At 61.3% G+C, this 25,073-nt stretch overlaps 1 protein-coding gene across 8 annotated transcripts in view; it reads left to right on the top strand.

Moving 5' to 3' along the window:
* The window catches only part of EVI5L (ecotropic viral integration site 5 like), a 31,485-nt gene extending 6,511 nt beyond the window's left edge, over positions 1-24,974 (top strand). The window contains exons 3-21 of one of the 8 annotated variants that reach the window (XR_014880735.1): positions 1,805-1,994; positions 2,098-2,322; positions 2,491-2,565; positions 2,716-2,841; positions 3,564-3,707; positions 3,882-3,971; positions 6,634-6,731; positions 6,811-6,871; positions 7,661-7,714; positions 9,280-9,312; positions 10,123-10,263; positions 13,412-13,540; positions 14,294-14,434; positions 16,068-16,220; positions 17,884-18,030; positions 19,315-19,410; positions 19,502-19,597; positions 22,947-24,006; positions 24,261-24,974. Coding sequence is in view for 3 of the 8 variants with exons in the window: in XM_085214824.1 (XP_085070950.1) it covers positions 1,805-1,994; positions 2,098-2,322; positions 2,491-2,565; positions 2,716-2,841; positions 3,564-3,707; positions 3,882-3,971; positions 6,634-6,731; positions 6,811-6,871; positions 7,661-7,714; positions 9,280-9,312; positions 10,123-10,263; positions 13,412-13,540; positions 14,294-14,434; positions 16,068-16,220; positions 17,884-18,030; positions 19,315-19,410; positions 19,502-19,597; positions 22,947-23,147 (2,200 nt within the window). In the remaining 5 variants the exon portion in view is untranslated. Of the gene's footprint in view, positions 1-1,804; positions 1,995-2,097; positions 2,323-2,490; positions 2,566-2,715; positions 2,842-3,563; positions 3,708-3,881; positions 3,972-6,633; positions 6,732-6,810; positions 6,872-7,660; positions 7,715-9,279; positions 9,313-10,122; positions 10,264-13,411; positions 13,541-14,293; positions 14,435-16,067; positions 16,221-17,883; positions 18,031-19,314; positions 19,411-19,501; positions 19,598-22,946 lie in introns of all 8 variants that reach the window. The other 7 variants (XR_014880732.1, XR_014880731.1, XR_014880734.1 and 4 more) reach the window with 7 other exon arrangements.
* Positions 24,975-25,073: the final 99 nt, after the last annotated feature.

Raw genomic sequence — 25,073 nt, 5'->3', positions numbered from 1 at the left:
CTCCTCCTTTAGGGTGTTTGGGGGGATATCTCCTCCTTTAGGGTGTTTTGGGGGGATATCTCCTCCTTTAGGGTGTTTGGGGGGATATCTCCTCCTTTAGGGCTTTTGGGGGGATATCTCCTCCTTTAGGGTGTTTTGGGGGGATATCTCCTCCTTTAGGGTGTTTGGGGGGGATATCTCCTCCTTTAGGGTGTTTTGGGGGGATATCTCCTCCTTTAGGGTATTTGGGGGGATATCTCCTCCTTTAGGGTGTTTGGGGGGGATATCTCCTCCTTTAGGGTGTTTGGGGGGGATATCTCCTCCTTTAGGGTGTTTGGGGGGGATATCTCCTCCTTTAGGGTGTTTGGGGGGATATCTCCTCCTTTAGGGTGTTTGGGGGGGATATCTCCTCCTTTAGGGTGTTTGGGGGGGATACTTCCTCTTTTAGGGTGTTTTGGGGGGGATATCTCCTCCTTTAGGGTGTTTTGGGGGGGATATCTCCTCCTTTAGGGTGTTTTGGGGGGATATCTCCTCCTTTAGGGTGTTTGGGGGGATATCTCCTCCTTTAGGGTGTTTGGGGGGATATCTCCTCCTTTAGGGTGTTTGGGGGGATATCTCCTCCTTTAGGGTGTTTGGGGGGATATCTCCTCCTTTAGGGTGTTTGGGGGGGGGGATATCTCCTCCTTTAGGGTGTTTGGGGGGGATATCTCCTCCTTTAGGGTGTTTTGGGGGGATATCTCCTCCTTTAGGGTGTTTTGGGGGGATATCTCCTCCTTTAGGGCGTTTTGGGGGGGATATCTCCTCCTTTAGGGTGTTTGGGGGGATATCTCCTCCTTTAGGGTGTTTGGGGGGATATCTCCTCCTTTAGGGTGTTTGGGGGGATATCTCCTCCTTTAGGGTGTTTGGGGGGATATCTCCTCCTTTAGGGTGTTTGGGGGGATATCTCCTCCTTTAGGGTGTTTGGGGGGGATATCTCCTCCTTTAGGGCGTTTGGGGGGGATATCTCCTCCTTTAGGGTGTTTGGGGGGATATCTCCTCCTTTAGGGTGTTTGGGGGGATATCTCCTCCTTTAGGGTGTTTTGGGGGGGATATCTCCTCCTTTAGGGCATTTGGGGGGGGATATCTCCTCCTTTAGGGTGTTTGGGGGGATATCTCCTCCTTTAGGGTGTTTGGGGGGATATCTCCTCCTTTAGGGTGTTTGGGGGGATATCTCCTCCTTTAGGGCTTTTGGGGGGGATATCTCCTCCTTTAGGGCGTTTGGGGGGGATATCTCCTCCTTTAGGGCGTTTGGGGGGATATCTCCTCCTTTAGGGCGTTTGGGGGGATATCTCCTCCTTTAGGGTGTTTGGGGGGATATCTTCTCCTTTAGGACGATTTTGGAGGAAAATCTCCTCTTTCGGGGTGGTTTGGGGCAATGTCTCCTCTTTCGGGGTATTTGGAGGAGTATCTTCTCCTCTCGGGTGGCTTTGGGGGCAATATTTCCTCCTTCGAGGTGCTTTTGGGGGGGATGACTCCTCCCTTGGGGGCGATTCTGAGGTCTCATCTCCTTCCCTCGGGTCGCCTGGGTGGGGAAATGTCTCCTCTTGATGTTTTCCGGGATGCCATCTCCTCTTCTGGTGTGTCCTGGGGAAATCCCTCTTCCTTCAGGGTGGCTTTGGGGGAATATCTCCTATCTTGAGGTGCTCTGGGGATGCGTCTCCCCCCTCTTAGGGCGGCTCGGTGGGACCCGTTCCCTCTCCGGGGTGACTTTGGGGGAAGCCCCGTTCTCCCGGGGGGTCTCTGCGTTCCTTTGGGGTCTCCCGGCTCAACCCGCTCCCTCCCTCAGGCTGCTGGAGGCCGACTCCAAGTCGATGCGTTCCATGAACGGCTCGCGGAGGAACAGCGGCTCCTCGTTGGTCTCCAGCTCCTCGGCCTCCTCCAACCTCAGCCACCTGGAGGAGGACACCTGGATCCTCTGGGGCCGCATCGTCAACGAGTGGGACGAGTGGAGGAAGAAGAAGGAGAAGCTGCTGAAGGTGGAAAAACGCCGCTTTCTTTCCGTTATATTCCAACCCTCGGCGTCTCCCCATCCCCGCGGAGCTCCTTCCCATCTCCTCCAAACCCGCTTTCTGCCCCCAGGAGCTCATCCGCAAAGGGATCCCCCACCACTTCCGTGCCATCGTGTGGCAGCTGCTCTGCAGTGCCACCGACATGCCCGTCAAAAACCAGTACTCAGAGCTGCTCAAGATGTCCTCCCCCTGCGAGAAGCTGATCCGCAGGGACATCGCCCGCACCTACCCGGAGCACGAGTTCTTCAAGGGACAGGACAGCCTGGGCCAGGAGGTGCTCTTCAACGTCATGAAGGTAAAATCTCCACCGTCCCTGGCTTGCTTCTTTTCCCCCGCCTGCGTTATTTTCCACCCTCCGGCCGTTTTCCTTCCGCTGCTGCGTTCCTGCGCCCAGCGGGGATGGCAGCTGGGGACCAAACTGCTTTCCCTGTACGTTCGTGTTGAATTTCCCCGCTCCTTTCAGGCCTATTCGCTGGTGGACCGGGAGGTTGGGTACTGCCAGGGCAGCGCCTTCATCGTGGGACTGCTGCTGATGCAGGTTTGCACCAGCAGAACGGGGTCGGCTTTGCTTGGTTGTGCCCTGCGTGGGTTGAAAATCCCGAACCGGAGACCCCGTGCGTCCCGTCGCCCGATGGCAAGAGTTTGGAGGGTGTTGAGGGGGGGGATTTGTGTCCTGCTGTGTCCCCAGATGCCTGAGGAAGAGGCCTTCTGTGTGTTTGTGAGGCTGATGCAGGAGTACCGCCTGCGGGAGCTCTTCAAACCCAGCATGGCCGAGCTGGGGCTCTGCATCTACCAGTTTGAGTACATGCTGCAGGTGAGTGCTGCCCGTGCCTCCCCCAGATCCAGCAGCCCAATGGGACAAGGACCAGGAGAGGCAGGAGAGGGCTGGCATCTCCTGGGGGACGCTGCATTCCAGAGGTCCTGGGGACGTCCTTGGGACACCAAGGGCTGCCCGTGAACTCAAGGGAGCTTCTGGTAGAACCCAAAGATGTCCACGAGATGTGCTGAGGACATCCCTGAGACCCCGAGGACCCTCACAAAGGTGTCTTGAGGTTCTGTGAGACCCCAGAGATGTCCACGAGAGCCCGGGGATGTCCACAGGATGCCCTGGAGACCATCTGTGAGACCCCAAAGTTGTCCCCGGACACACTGAGGACGTCCCCAAGAGCCCAGGGACCTTCACGAGATGCTCTGGGGACCACAAGACCATGGGGGGCATCCACAAGACGCCCTGGGGACCATCCGTGAGTCTTCAGGGGAGCATCCTTGAGACCCTGAGCGTGTCTGCGAGACGGCCTGCGAGCACCCGTGGCACCCAGGGACACCCACGGGACCCCGAGGGCACCCTTGGGACACCTTCGGTACCCTCCGTGCCCCATGGACCATCCTCAGGGCGCCATGAGCGACATCCTCGAGACCCCGAGGACGTTCCAGGAGTCACCTGGGGGACATCCACAAGTTCAGAGCTCAGCACGACCCCTAAAACCATCCCCCACCCCCCACGTCCTTTTCATTTTTCTCCTTTTTCACACCCAGGAGCAGCTGCCGGAGCTGAACATCCACTTCCGCTCGCAGAGCTTCCTCACCTCCATGTACGCCTCCTCGTGGTTCCTCACCCTCTTCCTCACCACCTTCCCTCTGCCCGTGGCCACGCGTGTCTTCGACATCTTTATGTACGAGGTGAGGAGGCCACAGCAAAGGCCTGAAGTGGCAAAGGGACCACGACCACGTTTCCCTCGCAGAAACCACGGCAGCAGCCTGTCTGCTTTTTGGGGGAGGAGAAACCCCCCCCCCACCCGCCCCCAAATGGACTCGGTGGGTGGGAAAGGCGATGGCGTGGACTTCTTCCTGCAGGGTCTGGAGATTGTCTTCCGCGTGGGGATGGCGTTGCTGCAGTTCAACCAGGCTGAGCTCGTCCAGCTGGACATGGAGGGCATGTCCCAGGTAAGTCTGGGGGGCATTTGGGCAGCAGGACTTATTTAGAAGTGGGGTTCATCCACCAGGACGTGATTTGGGGCTGGTAGAAGTGGGGTTCAACCACCAGGACGTGCTTTGGGGCTGGTAGAAATGGGGTTCCTCCACCAGGACGTGCTTTGGGGCTGGTAGAAGTGGGGTTCCTCCACCAGGACATGCTTTGGGGCTGGTAGAAATGGGGTTCCTCCACCAGGACGTGCTTTGGGGCTGGTAGAAGCGGGGTTCATCCACCAGGACGTGCTTTGGGGCTGGTAGAAATGGGCTTCATCCACCAGGACGTGCTTTGGGGCTGGTAGAAATGGGGTTCAACCACCAGGACGTGCTTTGGGGCTGGTAGAAATGGGGTTCCTCCACCAGGACGTGCTTTGGGGCTGGTAGAAGTGGGGTTCCTCCACCAGGACGTGCTTTGGGGCTGGTAGAAATGGGGTTCATCCACCAGGACGTGCTTTGGGGCTGGTAGAAATGGGGTTCAACCACCAGGACGTGCTTTGGGGCTGGTAGAAATGGGGTTCATCCACCAGGACGTGCTTTGGGGCTGGTAGAAGTGGGGTTCCTCCACCAGGACGTGCTTTGGGGCTGGTAGAAATGGGGTTCATCCACCAGGACGTGCTTTGGGGCTGGTAGAAGTGGGGTTCCTCCACCAGGACGTGCTTTGGGGCTGGTAGAAATGGGGTTCATCCACCAGGACGTGCTTTGGGGCTGGTAGAAGCGGGGTTCCCCCCCAGGACGTGCTTTGGGGCTGGTAGAAGTGGGGTTCCTCCACCAGGACGTGCTTTGGGGCTGGTAGAAGCGGGGTTCCTCCACCAGGACGTGCTTTGGGGCTGGTAGAAATGGGCTTCATCCACCAGGACGTGCTTTGGGGCTGGTAGAAATGGGGTTCAACCACCAGGACGTGCTTTGGGGCTGGTAGAAATGGGGTTCAACCACCAGGACGTGCTTTGGGGCTGGTAGAAGTGGGGTTCCTCCACCAGGACGTGCTTTGGGGCTGATTTAGAAGCAGGGTTCCTCCACCAGGACGTGCTTTGGGGCTGGTAGAAATGGGGTTCCTCCACCAGGACGTGCTTTGGGGCTGGTAGAAATGGGGTTCATCCACCAGGACGTGCTTTGGGGCTGGTAGAAGCGGGGTTCATCCACCAGGACGTGCTTTGGGGCTGGTAGAAATGGGGTTCATCCACCAGGACGTGCTTTGGGGCTGGTAGAAATGGGGTTCAACCACCAGGACGTGCTTTGGGGCTGGTAGAAATGGGGTTCATCCACCAGGACGTGCTTTGGGGCTGGTAGAAGTGGGGTTCCTCCACCAGGACGTGCTTTGGGGCTGGTAGAAATGGGGTTCATCCACCAGGACGTGCTTTGGGGCTGGTAGAAGTGGGGTTCCTCCACCAGGACGTGCTTTGGGGCTGGTAGAAATGGGGTTCATCCACCAGGACGTGCTTTGGGGCTGGTAGAAGCGGGGTTCCCCCCAGGACGTGCTTTGGGGCTGGTAGAAGTGGGGTTCCTCCACCAGGACGTGCTTTGGGGCTGGTAGAAGTGGGGTTCCTCCACCAGGATGTGCTTTGGGGCTGGTAGAAATGGGGTTCCTCCACCAGGACGTGCTTTGGGGCTGGTAGAAGCGGGGTTCCTCCACCAGGACGTGCTTTGGGGCTGGTAGAAGTGGGGTTCCTCCACCAGGACGTGCTTTGGGGCTGGTAGAAATGGGGTTCAACCACCAGGACGTGCTTTGGGGCTGGTAGAAATGGGGTTCAACCACCAGGACGTGCTTTGGGGCTGGTAGAAGTGGGGTTCCTCCACCAGGACGTGCTTTGGGGCTGATTTAGAAGCAGGGTTCCTCCACCAGGACGTGCTTTGGGGCTGGTAGAAATGGGGTTCCTCCACCAGGACGTGCTTTGGGGCTGGTAGAAATGGGGTTCAACCACCAGGACGTGCTTTGGGGCTGGTAGAAGTGGGGTTCATCCACCAGGACGTGCTTTGGGGCTGGTAGAAATGGGGTTCATCCCCCAGGACGTGCTTTGGGGCTGGTAGAAGCGGGGTTCCTCCACCAGGACGTGCTTTGGGGCTGGTAGAAATGGGATTCATCCACCAGGACGTGCTTTGGGGCTGTTAGAAGCAATGAGACGTGGTTTGGGGGGGGCAGAGCTATCTGAATTTGGCACGGGTCGAGATGGAGAGGTTCATCGGGGTTGGGAAAGACCTCCTGAGATCATCAGGTCCAACCCCAGCCCACCCCCACCACGCTCAAAGATCGGTAGGGTCACAGATTGGAGGACGTACCTTGGGCGGATGGGGCGGATTTGGTCAGCAGGGCATACTTTGGTTATGAAAAAGAGAAATTGTTTGGGGGATGGGTGCACAGCAGGAGTGCATTCGTACAACGGGTCGTATTTTGAGGCCAGTTTGCACACCGGGCCATATTTTGGGGGTCGTATTTTGGGGTCAGTTTCTGCTTTGGGGCATTAGGTCACGATTTGAAGCGGATTTCTGTGCAGCGGGACGTGTTGGGAGGCAGATGTGTGCAGTGGGCTGAATGTTGGGGTGGTTGGGGAGCAGCTGTGGGGCCGGATTTAGGGAAGGTTGATGGCCGGGCCACGTTTTGGGGCTGCGACTTTGCCAGGAATCCTGAATGCTTTGCCCACAGTACTTCCAGAAGGTGATCCCACACCAGTTTGACAGCTGTCCCGACAAGCTCATCCTCAGGGCCTTCCAGGTCAAGTACAACCCCAAGAAAATGAAGAGGTGAGGTGGGGAGCCCTGTGGGGGTCCCTCCACCACCTCCATCAGGTGACATCCCAGCTTGTCCCCGTGTCCCACGCAGGCTGGAGAAGGAATACGCCGCCATCAAGAACAAGGAGATGGAGGAGCAGATTGAGATCAAGGTGGGCTGGGGTCGTGCAGCGACGTCCCGGGGCTGTTTGTGCCATCCTCAGGGCCACCTGACCCAGCCCCAGGGCTGTCTGAGCCCTTCTGACACGGCCTGGCCCGTCCCGGTGCCATTTTGACTCAGCCCTGGGACGTCTCTGGACTGTCCTGGGGCCTTTAGCTCGCCACCTGAGCCACCCTGGACCCACGCTGGAGCCATTTGACTCATCCCTGCGGCCGTGTGAGCCTTCCTGGCCTGCCTTACCCTACCTCTGAGATCTTCTAAGCCATCCTGAAGCTACTTTGACCCCTCCTGAAGTCACTTCACCCATCCCCGGAGCCATTGATGCCCTCCCAAGATAGCTTAGCCCCACTCTGGGCCATTCCGACCACCCCAGGGCTGCTTTGCTTCATCCCTGGGATGGCTTCGAGCCATCCTGGGGCCATTTGACTCCTCTCTTGGGCCATTTGAGCCCCTTTGGCGTGGCTGAACCCATCCTCACGCCGTCGCAGAGCTGCTTTGACCCATCCCTGGGAGCACTTGGAGCCACGTAGCCTCTCCCTAAGGGATGTAACTCATCCTTGGAGCCACCCTGACCCATCTCAGGGCTCTCTAAGCCGTCCCCAGGGCCATTTAGCACGTCCCCAAGGCCACTGCAGCCATCCGGGGGCAGCAGAACTGAGCCCTTCTACCCAACCCGGGGCCACTTAACCCCCACATCCTCCCCCCATCCCTCAGTGACCCCTGTGCCTCGAGTGCATCCCGTAATGAGGCTCATTCCTTCCTCCCCAATTCTTGTCCCCAGCGCCTCCGCACCGAGAACCGCCTGCTGAAGCAGCGCATCGAAACCCTGGAGAAGGTGAGCCCCACAACTGACCCCCAAAACCCTCCTGGGGGCACCCAAAACCTCCTGGAATACCCCAAAACCTCCTGAAATACCCCAAAACCTCCTGGAATACCCCCAAAACCTCCTGAAATACCCCAAAACCCTCCTGGAATACCCCCAAAACCTCCTGGAATACCCCAAAACTTTCTGGAATACCCCCCAAAACTTTCTGGAATACCCCCAAATCCTCCTAGAATACCCCAGAATCCTCCTGGAACACCCCCAAAACCCTCCTTGGAATACCCAAAACTTTCTGGAACACCCCCAAAACCCTCCTGGAATCACCCCTAACACCTCCTGAAATCACCCCAAAACTTTCTTGGAATACCCAAATCCTCCTAGAATACCCCAAATCCTCCTGGAACACCCCCAAAACCCTCCTGGAATACCCCAAAACTTTCTGGAACACCCCCAAAACCTCCTGGAATATCCCCAAAATCCTCCTGGAAGCACCCAAAACCTCCTGGAACACCCCCAAAACCCCTTCTTGGAATACCCCAAACCTCCTGGAATACCCCCAAACCCTCCTGGAACACCTCCAAAACCTTCCTGGAATACCCCAAAACCTCCTGGAACACCCCCAAAACCCTCCTTGGGGCACCCAAAACCTCCTGGAATACCCCAAAACCCTCCTGGGAGCACCCAAAGCTCTCCTGAAATACCCCAAACCTCCTGGAATACCCCCAAAACCTACTGGAATACCCCCAAAACCTCCTGGAATACCCCCAAAATCCTCCTGGAATACCCCAAACCTCCTGGAATACCCCAAAACCTGCTGGGGGACTCCCAAAACCTCCTGGAATACCCCAAAACCTTCTGGAATACCCCAAAATCTCCTGGAATACCCCCAAAACCTCCTGGGGGCACCCAAAACCCTCCTGGAATACCCCTAAACCCCTCCTGGAGCACCCAAAACCCTCCTTGGGGCACCCAAAACCTACTGGAATACCCCCAAATCCTCCCTGGAACACCCCAAAACCTTCTGGAATACCCCAAAACCCTCCTGGAACACCCCCAAACCTCCTGAAATACCCCAAAACCTTCTGGAATACCCCAAAACCTCCTGGAATACCCCAAAACCACTCCTGGAGCACCCAAAACCCTCCTGGCGCACTCCAACCGCTTTCAGGGCACCTTTGGGTGCAACCCCGCAGCCTCCAGCACAGCCTCTCCGGGCTGCACCTCTGAAACCCCCCCCTGCTCCCCCCCCCCCCCATTTTGGCAGCATTTTGATGCCAAAAGAGAAAAAAAAAAAAAAAAAAAAAGGGAATTGACACCCCAACAAGAGAATAGGGATAAGAATCCCCTACAGGATCTCCTCCCTCCGGGGTTTGGGAAACGCTCCGTTTTTAGGGCCATCCTTTTCCCAGCTTGGGGTGGGGGGGGGGGGGGGGGTGGGAAAAGAACTAAAATCCTTGGAAACGACCCCAAAACGGGGAGGTGCCGGGTGCCTCCTCTGCGTGGCTTCTCTCACTGCCTCCATCTCCTCGTTTGCCTCCTCATCTCCTTTCTCTCCTTTCCTCCGCCGGCGGCCGCAGGAGAGCGCGGCTCTCGCCGACCGTCTCATCCAGGTAGTGTCCAAAATCGCTCTTTTTTTCTCTTTTTCTTCCCCCTCCCCGTTCCCCAAACTGTGGGTTTTAACCCTTTTCTGCTTTCCAGCCTACGTCTCGCTTCTCTGGGGGGGGGGAGAATTCGCCCTTCTTTTTTTTTTCCCCCTCCCCCCCCCCCCCCCCCTTCCCTCCCTGCTTTTCTGGAGGCTCCCGCGCACCTTCCCCGCTTTGGAGCGGGAGGAGGAGGATTTTGGGGGGTAAAAATGAGGGTTTGGGGTCATTTGGGGCCAAGTGGGCATTTGGGGAAGGGAGGGGGGGGGGGAGGGGGGGGGTTGGGATAAATAGGGGCGTCGTTTTGGTGAGATTGAGTGAAATCCGTGGATTTGGAACGCGGGAGGCGGGCTCGGAATGACCCCAGACGTCCCCACCGGGGGGGTTGTTGTCACCTCATCTTCCGTGTCACCTGTTTGTGGGGTTGTCGTCACCCCCTCGTCCTCAATGTCACCCCCAGGGCCAGCGTCACCCCACTTTGTCCCTCGTGGGGGTGCCGCTGTCACCCTCCGGTCCCCTCTGTCACCCCCCCCCGTACCCCGCAGGGCTGATATCGCCCCCTACAGGGCCAGCATCGCCCTCTCGTCCCCGGCGCCACCCACTTCCAGGCCGGCGTCACCCTGTCGTCCCCAGTGCCACCCCGACATCACTGCTGTCACCCTCACCCCCTCCGTCACCCTTTGTCCCCACCGCCCGCGGCCCCTCCGTCCCAGCCCACGGGGGGACGGATGAGGAGAGGGGCCGTTGCCCGGCGGCTGAGGGGTCCCCGCTGTCCCCAAGGGCCAGGTGACACGGGCGCAGGAAGCGGAGGAGAACTACATCATCAAGAGGGAGCTGGCAGTGGTGAAGCAGCGCTGCACTTCGGCCACCGAAAACCTCCAGCGTGCGCAGAGCACCATCAGACAGCTGCAGGACCAGCAGGTCTGTGGCCCCACACGGCCCCACAGGGCTCCACACGGCCCCACAGGGCTCCACATGGCCCCACAAGGCCCCACACGGCCCCACAGGGCTCCACATGGCTCCACATGGCCCCACACGGCCCCACACAGCCCCACACGGCCCCATATGGCTCCACATGGCCCCACGAGGCCCCAAAGGGCTCCACAGGGCTCCACAAGGCCCCAGTTGGCCCCACACGGCCCCACTTGGCCTCACATGGCCCCACATGGCCTCACACGGCCCCACTTGGCTCCACACGGCCCCACTTGGCCCCACACGGCCCCACACAGCCCCACACAGCCCCACATGGCTCCACGAGGCCCCACACAGCTCCACAAGGCCCCAGTTAGCCCCACTTGGCCCCACGTGGCCCCACACGGCCCCATATGGCCTCACTTGGCCACACGTGGCCCCACACGGCCCCACACGGCCCCACTTGGCCTCACATGGCCCCGCTTGGCTCCACTTGGCCTCACACGGCCCCACTTGGTCCCACTTGGCCCCACACAGCCCCACACGGCCCCACATGGTGCCACATGGCCCCACATGGCCCCATGAGGCCCCACACGGCCTCACTTGGCCTCACTTGGCCTCACATGGCCTCACATGGCCCCACTTGGCCCCACGTGGCCCCACTTGGCCTCACTTGGCCCCACACGGCCCCACACAGCCCCACACAGCCCCACTTGGCCCCACACAGCCCCACATGGCCCCGCTTGGCCCCACATGGCCCCACATGGCCCCACTTGGCCCCGCTTGGCCCCACGTGGCCCCACTTGGCCCCGCTTGGCCCCACGTGGCCCCACTTGGCCCCACATGGCCCCACATGGCCCCACTTGGCTTCACATAACCCCACTTGGCCCCACATGGCCCCACACGGCCCCACTTGGCCCACATGGCCCCACACGGCCCCACTTGGCCCCACATGGCCCCGCTTGGCCCCACAGGGCCCCTGTTGTTCCTATTTATCCCTTCTTGTTGGTGCACGGATTTGGTGCTGCCACCATCAGTGAAAGGGGCAGTGGAACATTGGGTGTCCCAACCTATAGCCGTGTATTGGGGTGGGGGTGGGGTGGGGTTGGAATGTTTTGGGATGTGATGGGGTGGGGATGGGATGGGGATGTTTTGGGGTTGGGGATGGGGATGGGGATGTGTTGAGGTTGGGATGTTTTGGGGATTGTTTGGGGATGTTTTGGGGTTGGGATGTTTTGGGGATTGTTTGGGGGTTGTTGGGGATGGGGGTGTGTTGGGGTTGGGGATGGGGGTGGGGTGGGATGGGGGTGTGTTGGGATGGGGATGGAGATGGGGATGTGTTGGGGTTGGGGTGCTTTGGGGATGTGTTGGGGTGGGGATGTGTTGGGATGTATTGGGGATGGGGATGTGTTGGGGTGGGGATGGGATGGGGATGTTTTGGGGTTGGAGATGGGATGGGGATGTGTTGGGGTTGGGATGTTTGGGGATGGGGATGTGTTGGGGTTGGGGATGTTTTGGGATTGTTGGGGATGTTTTGGGGTTGGAGATGGGGATGGGGATGTGTTGGGGTTGTGGGATGTTTTGGGGATGGGATGGGATGGGATGTGTTGGGGTTGGGATGGGATGGGGATGGGGATGGGATGGGATGGTTGGGTTGGGATGGGATGGGGATGTGTTGGGTTGGGATGTTTGGGATTGTTGGGATGTGTTGGGGTTGGGGATGGGATGGGGATGTGTTGGGGTTGGGATGTTTTGGGGATGTTTGGGATGTGTTGGGTTGGGATGGGATGGGATGTGTTGGGTTGGGATGTTTTGGGGATTGTTTGGGGATGTGTTGGGGTTGGGATGGGATGGGGATGTGTTGGGTGGGGATGGGATGGGGATGTGTTGGGGTTGGGATGTTTGTGGGATGTGTTGGGGATGTTGGGGTTGGGGATGGGGAGTGTTGGGGTTGGGATGTTTTGGGATTGTTTGGGGATGTGTTGGGGTTGGGGATGGGATGGGGATGTTTGGGGTTGGGATGTTTTGGGGATTGTTTGGGATGTGTTGGGGTTGGGGATGGGATGGGGATGTGTTGGGGTTGGGAGTTTGGGGATTGTTTGGGGATGTGTTGGGGTTGGGGATGGGATGGGGATGTTGGGTGGGATGGGATGGGGATGTGTTGGGGTTGGGGATGTTTTGGGGATGGGAATGGGATTGGGATGTGTTGGGGTTGGGGATGGGATGGGTTGGGGATGGGATGGGATGTGTTGGGGTTGGGGATGGATGGGGATGTGTTGGGGTTGGGATGTTTTGGGGATTGTTTGGGATATGTTGGGGGGGGATGGGATGGGGATGTGTTGGGGTTGGGATGTTTGGGGTGGGGATGTTTGGGGGTTGGGTTGGAGATGGGGATGGGGGATGTGTTGTGGGTTGGGGATGTTTGGGGATGGGGATTGTTGGGGATGTGTTGGGGTGGGGATGGGATGGGGATGTTTTGGGGTTGGGGTGCTTGGGGATGTGTTGGGGTTGGGATGTTTTGGGGATTGTTGGGGATGTGTTGGGGTTGGGGATGGGATGGGGATGTTTTGGGGTTGGGGTGCTTTGGGGATGTGTTGGGGGTGGGGATGTGTTGGGGTTGGGATGGGATGGGGATGTGTTGGGGTTGGGATGTTTTGGGATTGTTTGGGGATGTGTTGGGTGGGGATGGGATGGGGATGTTTGGGGTTGGGATGTTTGGGGATTGTTTGGGGATGTGTTGGGGTGGGGATGGGGATGGGGATGTGTTGGGGTTGGGATGTTTTGGGGATTGTTGGGGATGTGTGGGGTGGGGATGGGATGGGGAGTGTTGGGGTTGGGATGTTTGGGGATTGTTTGGGGATGGTTGGGGTTGGGGATGGGATGGGGATGTGTTGGGGTTGGGATGTTTTGGGATTGTTTGGGGATGTGTTGGGGTGGGGATGGGATGGGATGTTTGGGGTTGGGATGTTTTGGGGATTGTTTGGGGATGTGTTGGGTTGGGGATGGGACGGGGACGCGTTGAGGATGAGGATTTGTTGAGGGTGGGGATGGAGATGTGTCGGGGTCTGAGATGTTTGGGGACAGGGATGTGCTGGGGTTGGTGACGTTTTGGGGCTGGGGACGTGTTGGGGTGGTGACATTTTGGGGACGCTGACAGGGGAACCCGCGCTTCAGCGAGGAGTTCGTCACCCACCTGGAGACAGAGCTGGAGCAGTCGAGGCTGCGGGAGAGCGAAACGCTCGGCGCCCTGAAGGAGATGCAGGACAAAGTGCTGGACATGGAGAAGGTGATGGAGGCAGCGCGTGGGGTCGTGGCTCATGGTGGTCCTGGGGGGGCGGGGGGGCACGTTGGAGACCCTGGGGGTTGTCTCATAAGTGGTCCTGGGACTGGGGATGATCACGGGATCATTTCGGATCACTCTTTTAGGATGGGGGTGGTCGTAGAAGGGACCTCAGGGTTGGGGACAGGCACATAAGAGACCCTGGGGACTGTGCCACGAGTGGTCCTGGGGGTGGGGGAAAACCACAGGGGTGGTCTTGAGGATGGGAACAGTCACACAGGTGGCCCTGGGGACAAAGACCAGGACACGAGTGGCCACGGGGAGCCCCTGAGCTGCTGCGCCCCATCCCTGCGGACCCCCAGGGCCACGTTGGTGTCCCCAGGGTGTCCCTGTTGGGCAGCACCTCCTGTCCCTGGGGGTCTTCCGTCCCTGGGGGTCCTCCATCCCTGGGGATCTTCTGTCCCTGGGGATTTTCTGTCCCTGGGGGTCCTCCATCCCTGGGGATTTTCTGTCCCTGGGGATCCTCTGTCCCTGGGGGTCCTCCATCCCTGGGGATCTTCTGTCCCTGGGGGTCCTCCATCCCTGGGGATCCTCTGTCCCTGGGGGTCCTCCATCCCTGGGGATCTTCTGTCCCTGGGGGTCCTCCATCCCTGGGGGTCCTCTGTCCCTGGGGGTCCTCCATCCCTGGGGGTCCTCCATCCCTGGGGGTCCTCTGTCCCTGGGAGTCCTCCGTCCCCCTGACGCCCCCGTGTCCTGCAGAGGAACAGCCTGCTGCCAGACGAGGACAACGTGGTGAGGCTGCAGGAGGAGCTGCAGGCGCTGGCGCTGCGCGAGGCTGAGGCCGTCAAGTCGCTGACGGAGCTGCAGCAGCAGGTGAAGGAGCTCAGTGACAGCTGGCAGGTGAGGCCACCTGAGTCCCCTCCTGGATTCCTGGCTCCCTTCGCACCACCCGTGTTGTCTGGGTCCCTTCCCCGGTGTTCGGGTCCTTTCTTGGACACCTCCATCCCCTTCGTGGCCACCTGGGTCCTTTCTCTGCCATTTAGGTCCCCCCTTGGCCACTTCAGTCCTTTGTCCCAGTGCCTGGATCCCTTCCTAGGTCTCTTGTCATAAAATCTGGGTCCCTCATCCCATTACCAGGGTCCTTAGTCCTGTCCCCAAGGTCCCGTCCTGCCCACCTGAATCCCTCATCCCAATGTCTGGATCCCTCACCCTGTCCCCAAATTCCCCTCCTACCCACCTGTGTCCCTCATTCCAACATCTGGATCCCTCACCCTGTCCCCAAATTCCCCTCCTGCCCCCCTGAATCCCTTTCCCAAGTGCCTGGATCCCCACTTGCCCACCCGGATCCCTCATCCCAACGTCTGGATCCCTCACCCTGTCCCCAAATTCCCCTCCTGCCCACCTGTGTCCCTCATCCCAATGCCTGGATCCCCTCCTGGACACCTGGGTCTCTTGTCCTGACATCTGGGTCCCTCATCCCAACATCTGGGTCCTTTATCCTGTCCCCAGGATCCCCTCCTGCCCCCCTGAATCCCTTTCCCAAACACCTGGATCCCCACTTGCACACCCGGATCCCTCATCCCAATGCCTGGATCCCTCACTCTGTCCCCAAAGTCCCCTCCAGCCCACCTGTGTCCCTCATCCCAACATCTGGATCCCTCACCCTGTCCCCAAATTCCCCTCCTACCCACCTGTGTCCCTCATCCCAACGTCTGGATCCCTCACCCTGTCCCCAGATTCCCCTCCTGCCCCCCTGAATCCCTTTCCCAAGTGCCTGGATCCCCACTTGCCCACCCAGATCCCTCATCCCAATGCCTGGATCCCTCACCCTGTCCCCAAATTCCCCTCCTGCCCACCTGTGTCCCTCATCCCAACATCTGGATCCCTCACCCTGTCCCCAAAGTCTCCTCCAGCCCACCTGTGTCCCTCATCCCAACGTCTGGATCCCTCACCCTGTCCCCAGATTCCCCTCCTGCCCCCTGAATCCCTTTCCCAAGTGCCTGGATCCCCTCTTGCACACCCGGATCCCTCATCCCAACGTCTGGATCCCTCGCCCTGTCCCCAAATTCCCCTCCTGCCCACCTGTGTCCCTCATCCCAATGTCTGGATCCCTCACCCTGTCCCCAAATTCCCCTCCTACCCACCTGTGTCCCCCCCATCCCAACATCTGGATCCCTCACCCTGTCCCCAAATTCCCCTCCTGCCCACCTGTGTCCCTCATCCCAACATCTGGATCCCTCACCCTGTCCCCAAATTCCCCTCCTGCCCACCTGTGTCCCTCATCCCAACATCTGGATCCCTCACCCTGTCCCCAGATTCCCCTCCTGCCCCCCTGAATCCCTTTCCCAAACGCCTGGATCCCCACTTGCCCACCCGGATCCCTCATCCCAATATCTCAGTCTCTACCACCCATCTCCCCTCCTGCCCTCCCGATTCCCTCATCCCGACACTTGGGGTCCCTCATCCCGTCCCCGGTTCCCCTCCTGACCCCCCCAGCCCCCCCCCGCCGTGCTGCTGACCCCTTTTGCTGCAGGCTGGCCGTGCAGGCGGGCGCTGGAAGGATTCCCCACGGCGCAGCAACGCCAACGCGCTGCAGGAGGCCGTGGTGGCAGCCAGGCTGCGCGAGGCTCAGGCCCAGGCTGAGCTGCGGGCGCTGCGGCAGCGGGTGCTGCAACTGGAGACACAGGTGGGGAGGGGGCTGGGGGGGCTGGTCTGACTGGGAGGACTGGGAGGGCTGGGGGTGCGGGTGCTGAACTGGGGGGCTGGTCTGACTGGGAGGACTGGGAGGGCTGGGGGTGCGGGTGGTGAACTGGGGGGCTGGATTGGGAATACTGGGAGTGCTGGTCCTATGGGTGCTGAACTGGGGGGCTGGACTGGGGGAACTGGGAGGGATTGGGAGTGCGGGTGATGAACTGGGGGGCTGGTCTGACTGGGAGGACTGGGAGGGCTGGGGGTGCAGGTGGTGAACTGGGGGCTGGACTGGGAATACTGGGAGTGCTGGTCCTATGGGTGCTGAACTGGGGGGCTGGACTGGGATAACTGGGAGGGGTTGGGAGTGTGGGTGGTGAACTGGGGGACTGGACTGGGAGTACTGGGAGTGCTGGTCCTATGGGTGCTGAACTGGGGGGCTGGACTGGGATAACTGGGAGGGGTTGGGAGTGTGGGTGCTGAACTGGGGGGCTGGACTGGGATAACTGGGAGGGGTTGGGAGTGTGGGTGATGAACTTGAAGGCTGGACTGGGGGAACTGGGACGGCTGGGGGTGCAGGTGATGAACTGGGGGGCTGGACTGGGAGAACTGGGAGTGCTGGGAGTGCTGGGGGTGCGGGTGGTGAACTGAGGGGCTGGACTGGGAGAACTGGGAGTGCTGGGGGTGTGGGTGGTGAACTGGGGGGCTGGACTGGACATACTGGGAGTACTGGGGGTGCAGGTGATGAACTAGGGAACTGGACTGGGAGAACTGGGAGGGGTTGGGAGTGTGAGTGATGAACTGGGGGGATGGACTGGGAGTGCTGGTCCTATGGGTGCTGAACTGGGGGGCTGGACTGGGAGTACTGGGAGTGCTGGGGGTGCGGGTGCTGAACTGGGGGGCTGGACTGGGAGAACTGGGAGTGCTGGGGGTGTGGGTGCTGAACTGGGGGGCTGGACTGGGAGAACTGGGAGTACTGGGGGTGTGGGTGCTGAACTGGGGGGCTGGACTGGGAGAACTGGGAGTGCTGGGGGTGTGGGTGGTGAACTGGGGGGCTGGACTGGGAGAACTGGGAGTGCTGGGGGTGTGGGTGCTGAACTGGGGGGCTGGACTGGGAGAACTGGGAGTACTGGGGGTGTGGGTGCTGAACTGGGGGGCTGGACTGGGAGAACTGGGAGTGCTGGGGTGTGGGTGCTGAACTGGGGGGCTGGACTGGGAGAACTGGGAGTACTGGGGGTGTGGGTGCTGAACTGGGGGGCTGGACTGGGAGAACTGGGAGGGCTGGGGGTGTGGGTGGTGAACTGGGGGGCTGGACTGGGAGAACTGGGAGGGATGGGAGTGTGGGTGCTGAACTGGGGGGCTGGACTGGGGGAACTGGGAGTGCTGGGGGTGTGGGTGCTGAACGGGGGGGCTGGACTGGGTGTACTGGGAGTGCTGAGGGTGTGGGTGCTGAACTGGGGGTGTGAGTGCTGAACTGGGGGATTGGACTTGGGGAACTGGGAGGGATGGGGTTGCAGGTGCTGAACTGGGAGGCTGGACTGGGAGTACTGGGAGTGCTGGGGGTGCGGGTGCGGCGCTGGGCCCGGCGGGGCTGGGAGGAGGCACCCGGGAGGTGCCGGATCCGCCCCCCTCCCCCCTCCCATCTTCCCCCCCCCCCTCAGGGTCAGATCCAGCGCACGGTGCTGGGCCGAGCGGAGCAGACGTGCGCAGGGCTGCGGGAACAGCTCCGCCTGGCGGCGGCGCAGAGCAAAGGGCTGCAGGCGCAGCTGAGCGAGAGTCACCGTAAGCACGCCGAGGCTCAGTGCAAGGTGGGGAACCCGGGGGGCGGCCCGAGCTTCTCTGCGGGCACCTGGGGGTCTCCGGGTCCCCTCCGTACGGACAGACCCGGCCCCTCTGTTGGGTGACGCTGTCACCTCCGTAGGGACGTCCGTGGGGATGTGGAGACTCCAGTGGGCGATTCATGAGGGCACCCCTGTCCCCTCCTTAGGGACGCTCCTGTCCCCTCCATGGAGACACCCCTGTCCCCTCTGTAGTGACACCCCTGACCCCCCATAGGGACACCCCTGTCCCCTCTATAGTGACACCCCTGTCCCCCCCTTAGGGACACCCCTGTCCCCTCTATAGTGACACCCCTGTTCCCCCCTTAGGGACGCTCCTGTCCCCTCCATGGAGACACCCCTGTCCCCCCCCTTAGGGACACTCCTGTCCCCTTTATAGTGACACCTCTGTCCCCTCTATAGTGACACCTCTGTCCCCCCCCTAGGGACACCCCTGTCCCCTCTATAGTGACACCCCTGTTTCCCCCTTAGGGACGCTCCTGTCCCCTCTATAGTGACACCCCTGACCCCCCATAGGGACACCCCTGTCCCCTCTATAGTGACACCCCTGTCTCCCCCCCCTAGGGACACCCCTGTCCCCTCTATAGTGACACCCCTGTCCCCCCCTTAGGGATGCTCCTGTCCCCTCTATAGTGACACCCCTGTCCCCTCCTTAGGGACACCCCTGTCCCCCCCCTAGGGACACCCCTGTCCCCTCTATAGTGACACCCCTGTTTCCCCCTTAGGGACGCTCCTGTCCCCTCTATAGTGACACCTCTGTGCCCCCCATAGGGACACCCCTGTCCCCTCTATAGTGACACCCCTGTCCCCTCCCCCCTTAGGGACACCCCTGTCCCCTCCAAAGGACACCCCTGTCCCCTCCCCACAGACACCCACAGGGCCTCCCTTGATGTCCCAATTGTCCCCCCCCATGGATCCCCAGGGTCCCCATGTCCCCTCCCATGTTGTCCTAATTGTCCCCTCCCATGGTGTCCCTGAGGTCCCCATGTCCCCTCCCATGTTGTCCCAATTGTCCCCTCCCTTGGGATCCCCAGGGTCCCCATGTCCCCTCCCATGGGGTCCCAGTTGTCCCCTCCCTTGGTGTCCCTGGGGTCCCTACATCCCTTCTATCGCGTCCCCTCATTGCTGCCCTTAAGTCCCCTTCACACCACCACCCTCCCCTCCTCCCCCGCGCCCCAGGGCCGGGTTGGGGGTGGCCGGGGGGGGGTGGCCGGGGGGCGTCCCCCACCTTGGTGGTGACACGAATGTCCCCAGAGCAAGGAGGAGGTGATGGCGGTGCGGCTGCGGGAGGCCGACAGCATGGCAGCACTGGCGGAGATGCGACAGCGTGTGGCTGAGCTGGAGATCCAGGTGGGTGGGGATGGGGTGAGCAGGGGGACATGGGGACAAGGGGACAGGGGGACAGGGTGACGGGGTGACAGGGTGACCTCTGCGCCCGCAGAGGGAGGAGGGCATGATCCAGGGGCAGCTCAACCACTCGGACGCCGCTCAGTACATCCGCCAGCTCAAGGACCACATCGACGAGCTCAAGGCTGAGGTAAGGCACCCATGGGTGCTGTGGCACCCGAAGGGCTGCGCCCACAGGGGCTGTGGTCCCTATAGCCTGTGCCCGTAGGTGCTGGGGTGCCTCTGTCCTGCACCCGTGGGTGCTGGGGTGTCTGAATCCTGTGCCTACAGGGGCTGAGTTGACTCTATCCTGCACCCATGGGTGCTGTGACCCCTATATCCTGTGCCTGTAGGTGCTGGGGTGGCTCTATCCTGCACCCACAGGTGCTCCAGTATCTCTGTCCTGCAGCCGTGGGTGCTGGGGTGGCTGAATCCTGTGCCTACGGGTGCTGACTTGACTCTATCCTGCACCCATGGGTGCTGGAGTGGCTCTACCCTGCACCCATGGGTGCTGTGATCCCTATATCCTGTGCCTGTAGGTGCTGGGGTGGCTCTACCCTGCACCCATGGGTGCTGTGATCCCTGTATCCTGTGCCTGTAGGTGCTGGGGTGGCTCTACCCTGCACCCATGGGTGCTGTGATCCCCATATCCTGTGCCTGTAGGTGCTGGGGTGGCTCTACCCTGCACCCATGGGTGCTGTGACCCCTATATCCTGTGCCTGTAGGTGCTGGGGTGCCTCTGTCCTGCACCCATGGGTGCTGTGATCCCCATATCCTGTGCCTGTAGGTGCTGGGGTGGCTCTACCCTGCACCCATGGGTGCTGTGATCCCTATATCCTGTGCCTACAGGTGCTGGGGTGGCTCTACCCTGCACCCATGGGTGCTGTGATCCCCATATCCTGTGCCTGTAGGTGCTGGGGTGGCTCTATCCTGCACCCATGGGTGCTCCAGTATCTCTATCCTGCACCCATGGGTGCTGTGGTCTTATATCCTGTGCCTGTAGTGCTGGGGTGCCCCTATCCTGCACCCATGGGTGCTGGGGTACCTGAATCCTGTGCCTACACATGCCTGGGTGCCCCTATTCTGCACCCATGGGTGCTGGGGTAGCTGAATCCTTTGCCTGCAGGTGCTGGGGTTCCTCTGTTCAGCACCCATGGGTGCTGTAGCACCTACATCCTGCACCCACGGGTGCTCTAGCACTGCAGGACCCATACCCTGCACCCATGTGTGCTGTGGGATCTATGTCCTACACCCATGGTGCAGGGCTCCAGGATATAGGCACCCCAGCACCCATGGGCATAGGACATAGGTTACAGAGCACCCGTGGGTGCAGGATATAGGGACCTCAGCACCCGTGGGTGTGGGTAGAGTCCCACAGCACCCGTGGGTGCAGGATACAGTGACCTCAGCACCCACAGGCGCTGGACCAGGGGCCTGTAGCACCCATGGGTGCGGGATATTGGTCCCCCCAACACCCTTAGGTGCAGGATATGTGTCCTACAGCACCCATGGGTGCCACCTCTGTCCCCTCTCGCGCTGTGGGCTCCCGGCGGGTGCAGGGGCAGCTGCTGACCGCGTCTCCATGTCTCTCATCCCTCCTCCCTTTCTCTGCTCTCCCCGTCCCCTGCTTTGTCCCTCTGTCCCTCTGTCCCTCTGTCCCATCTTGTCCCCACCTCCCCATCCCTCTTCTCCTCGTCCCCACTCTGGTTTCCTTGTCCCCTGTCCCCATCCCTCGTCCCACCCCCTTTCCATTGTCCCCATGTCCCCCATTCCCTCTCCCATCCCCATGTCCCCGTGTCCCCGTGTCCCCATGTCCCCCATTCCATCTCCCATCCCCATGTCCCCTTGTCCCCTTGTCCCCGTGTCCCCATGTCCCCCATTCCCTCTCCCATCCCCGTGTCCCCTTGTCCCCGTGTCCCCGTGTCCCCATGTCCCCCATTCCCTCTCCCATCCCCGTGTCCCCTTGTCCCCGTGTCCCCTTGTCCCCGTATCCCCATGTCCCCTTGTCCCCGTGTCCCCATGTCCCCGTGTCCCCATGTCCCCATGTCCCCTTGTCCCCATGTCCCCTCTTCCTTGTTTCCTGTCCCCGTCCCCTGTCCCATCCCCTCTTCATTGTCCCCATCTCATGTCACCACGTCCCCATCCCTCCTTCCCTGTCCCTTTGTCCCCACGTCCCATTGTCCCCATTCCTCCTTCCTTGTCCCCTGTCCCCATTCCCTGTCCCATCATCCTTTCATTGTCCCCATCCCATGTCCCTTTGTCCCTCCTGTTCACTTGTCCCCCATCTCTGTCCCCATCTTGTCCCTATTCCTGTCCCCACCCCACTATCCCCCATCCTGTACCCATCCTGCCCCCTGTCCCCATCCTGTCCCCACCCCATTATCCCCCATCCTGTCCCCATCCTGTCCCCATCCCTGTCCCCATTCCTGTCCTCATCCTGTCCCCACCCCCCTTTCCTCCACCTTGTCCCCATCCCTGTCCCCATCCCTGTCCCCACCCCGTCCTGTCCCCATCCTGTCCCCCTGTCCCCACCCCACTGTCCCCCATCCCTGTCCCCATCCTGTCCCCATTCCTGTCCTCATCCTGTCCCCCTGTCCCCACTCCACTGTCCCCCATCCTGTCCCCATCCTGTCCCCATCCCTGCCCCCATCCTGTCCCCCTGTCCCCACTCCACTGTCCCCCATCCTGTCCCCATCCTGTCCCCCTGTCCCCACCCCACTGTCCCCCATCCCTGTCCCCATCCTGTCCCCCTGTCCCCACCCCACTGTCCCCCATCCCTGCCCCCATCCTGTCCCCCTGTCCCCACCCCACTGTCCCCCATCCTGTCCCCATCCTGTCCCCCTGTCCCCACCCCACTGTCCCCATCCCTGCCCCCATCCTGTCCCCCTGTCCCCACCCCACTGTCCCCCATCCTGTCCCCATCCTGTCCCCATTCCTGTCCTCATCCTGTCCCCCCTGTCCCCACCCCCCTTTCCCCCATCCTTGTCCCCATCCCTGTCCCCATCCCTGTCCCCACCCCATCCTGTCCCCATCCTGTCCCCCTGTCCCCACCCCACTGTCCCCCATCCCTGCCCCCATCCTGTCCCTCTGTCCCCACCCCACTGTCCCCCATCCCTGCCACCATCCTGTCCCTGTCCCCACCCCACTGTCCCCCATCCTGTCCCCATCCTGTCCCCCTGTCCCCACCCCACTGTCCCCCATCCTTGTCCCCATCGTGTCCCCGTCTCTGTCCCCCATCCTGTCCCCCTGTCCCCACCCCACTGTCCCCATCCGTGCCCCCATCCTGTCCCCCTGTCCCCACTCCACTGTCCCCCATCCCTGCCCCCATCCTGTCCCCCTGTCCCCACCCCACTGTCCCCCATCCCTGTCCCCATCCTGTCCCCCTGTCCCCACCCCACTGTCCCCCATCCCTGTCCCCATCCTGTCCCCCTGTCCCCACCCCACTGTCCCCATCCCTGCCCCCATCCTGTCCCCCTGTCCCCACCCCTCTGTCCCCGCAGATCCGGCTGCTGCGGGGTCCGTTGTCCTTCGGGGCGGTGGGGCTGGGGACGCGCCTTGGGGACGAGGACTCGTTGGGTTCCTCTGACGAGGAGCTGCCGCCCTTTGCTCTGCCCCACGGGGACATCGGAGACCTCGGGGACCTCGGGGACATGGGGGACAGCAGCGACAGCGAAACCGAGGGGGCACCCACGGCACCGTGACCCTACGGGGACTTCGGGGACGTGGGGGACACCGGAGGCACCGCGACCCACGGGGACGTGGGGGAACTTTGGGGACGTTGGCGGGACATCGGGGACGTCGGATTGGGGGGGGGGGGGGTCCTGCCTCCCCTTTGGGACCCTGGGGGTCACCCACGGGGACACTGAGGACATGGGGGGGGACCCAGGAAGGGACACCCATCGACCCCACAGCACCCGTGGGGCACCCGTGGGACACAGGGAACCGTTTGGGACATCCCTAAGTGGCACCAGGGGGACAACGAGGGACACCCAGGGGACAGTAAGGGACATCCGGGGGCCCTGTGGGATCCCGAAGGACACCCAAGGGACACCTGTGGCACCCAGAGGACCCTTATGGGACCTACAGCACCCAGGTGACACCGAGGGGCGCTTGTGGCATCCAGGGACATCCATAGGTCCTGTGGCACCCAAGGGACCCCGAGGGACACCTGTGGCACCCGGAGCACCCAGGGGGACCCTGAGGGACACCTGTGGGACCCACAGCACCGTGGGGACACGAAGGGACATCCGTGGGATACCAAGGGACACCCACAGACCCCAGGGGACACTGAGGGACATCCATAGGTCTTACGACACCCATGGGACACCTGTGGGACCCACAGCACCCTGGGGACATCAAGGGACACCCATAGGGCCCTGGGGACAGGGAGGGACATCCATAATCCATGTGGCACCCAAGGGACAGTAAGGGACACCCAGGGGACCCTTCAGGGACACCCATAGGTTCCATGGCACCCAAGGGACACTCACATTCCCAGAGGACACTGAGGGACACCCACGGGTCTGATGGCACCAAGGAGACATCAAGGGACACCCATAGGTGCCATGGCACCCAGGGGACACTAAGGGACACCCATAGGTGCCATGGCACCCAGGGGACACCTATAGGCCCAGTGGACACTAAGGGACACCCATAGGTGCCATGGCATCCAGGGGACACCTATAGGCCCCAGGGGACACTGAGGGACACCCATAGGTGCCATGGCAACCAGGGGACACCTATAGGCCCCAGGGGACACTGAGGGACACCCATAGGTGCCATGGCACCCAGAGGACACTAAGGGACACCCATAGGTGCCATGGCATCCAGGGGACACTATAGGCCCCAGGGGACACTGAGGGACATCCATGGACCCCACAGCACCCAGGGGACACCGAGGAACACCCATAGGTCCCATGGCACCCAGGGGGCACCCACAGGCCTCGGGGGACACTAAGGGACACCCATGGGTCTGATGGCACCAAGGGGACATCAAGGGACACCCATAGGTTCCATGGCACCCAGGGGACTCTGAGGGACATCCATGGACCCCACAGCACCCAGGGGACTCTGAGGGACACCCATAGGTGCCACCGCACCCAGGGATGCCTATAGGCTGCAGGGGACATTAAGGAACACCCATAGGTGCCATGGCACCAAGGGGACACCTATAGACCCCAGGGGACACCGAGGGACACCTGTGGGTCTGATGGCACCCAGGGGACCCCAAGGAGACTGGGGGGGGGGGGGTGGGGACACTGAGGGACACCTGGAGCACCCCTGCAGGATCCGGCCCTGGGGACACGGAGATATGGGGGCCCCTCCCCCAAAAAAAGACCCCCGGTGCCAATCCTGCACCCAACGACCCCCCAGAACGTAATGGGGACCCCCCCCGCCCCCCCCCCCAGAAGTGGGGTGGCCCCGGGATGGGGCTGGATCCGTTCCCCCCCCTCACCCCCCCCTTTGCTGTTTATACCCTGTACAGAGAAATACAGAACACTGTGGGCCAACGGGACCCCAAAAACGTGGAGATTGTCCCCAAAATGTTGTGTGACCCCCCCACAACCCCCCCCCCCCCTCACATAACCCCGCCCCCCCGGAGTGATCCTGCCCTAAAAACGTCCTGC

This window comes from Meleagris gallopavo, chromosome 34, assembly GCF_905368555.1.
Source record: "Meleagris gallopavo chromosome 34, MGAL_WU_HG_1.1, whole genome shotgun sequence".
NCBI classification, from domain to species: domain Eukaryota; kingdom Metazoa; phylum Chordata; class Aves; order Galliformes; family Phasianidae; genus Meleagris; species Meleagris gallopavo.
The sequence above is the reverse complement of the archived record's forward strand: the minus strand, read 5'-3'. Positions and strand labels throughout refer to the sequence as shown.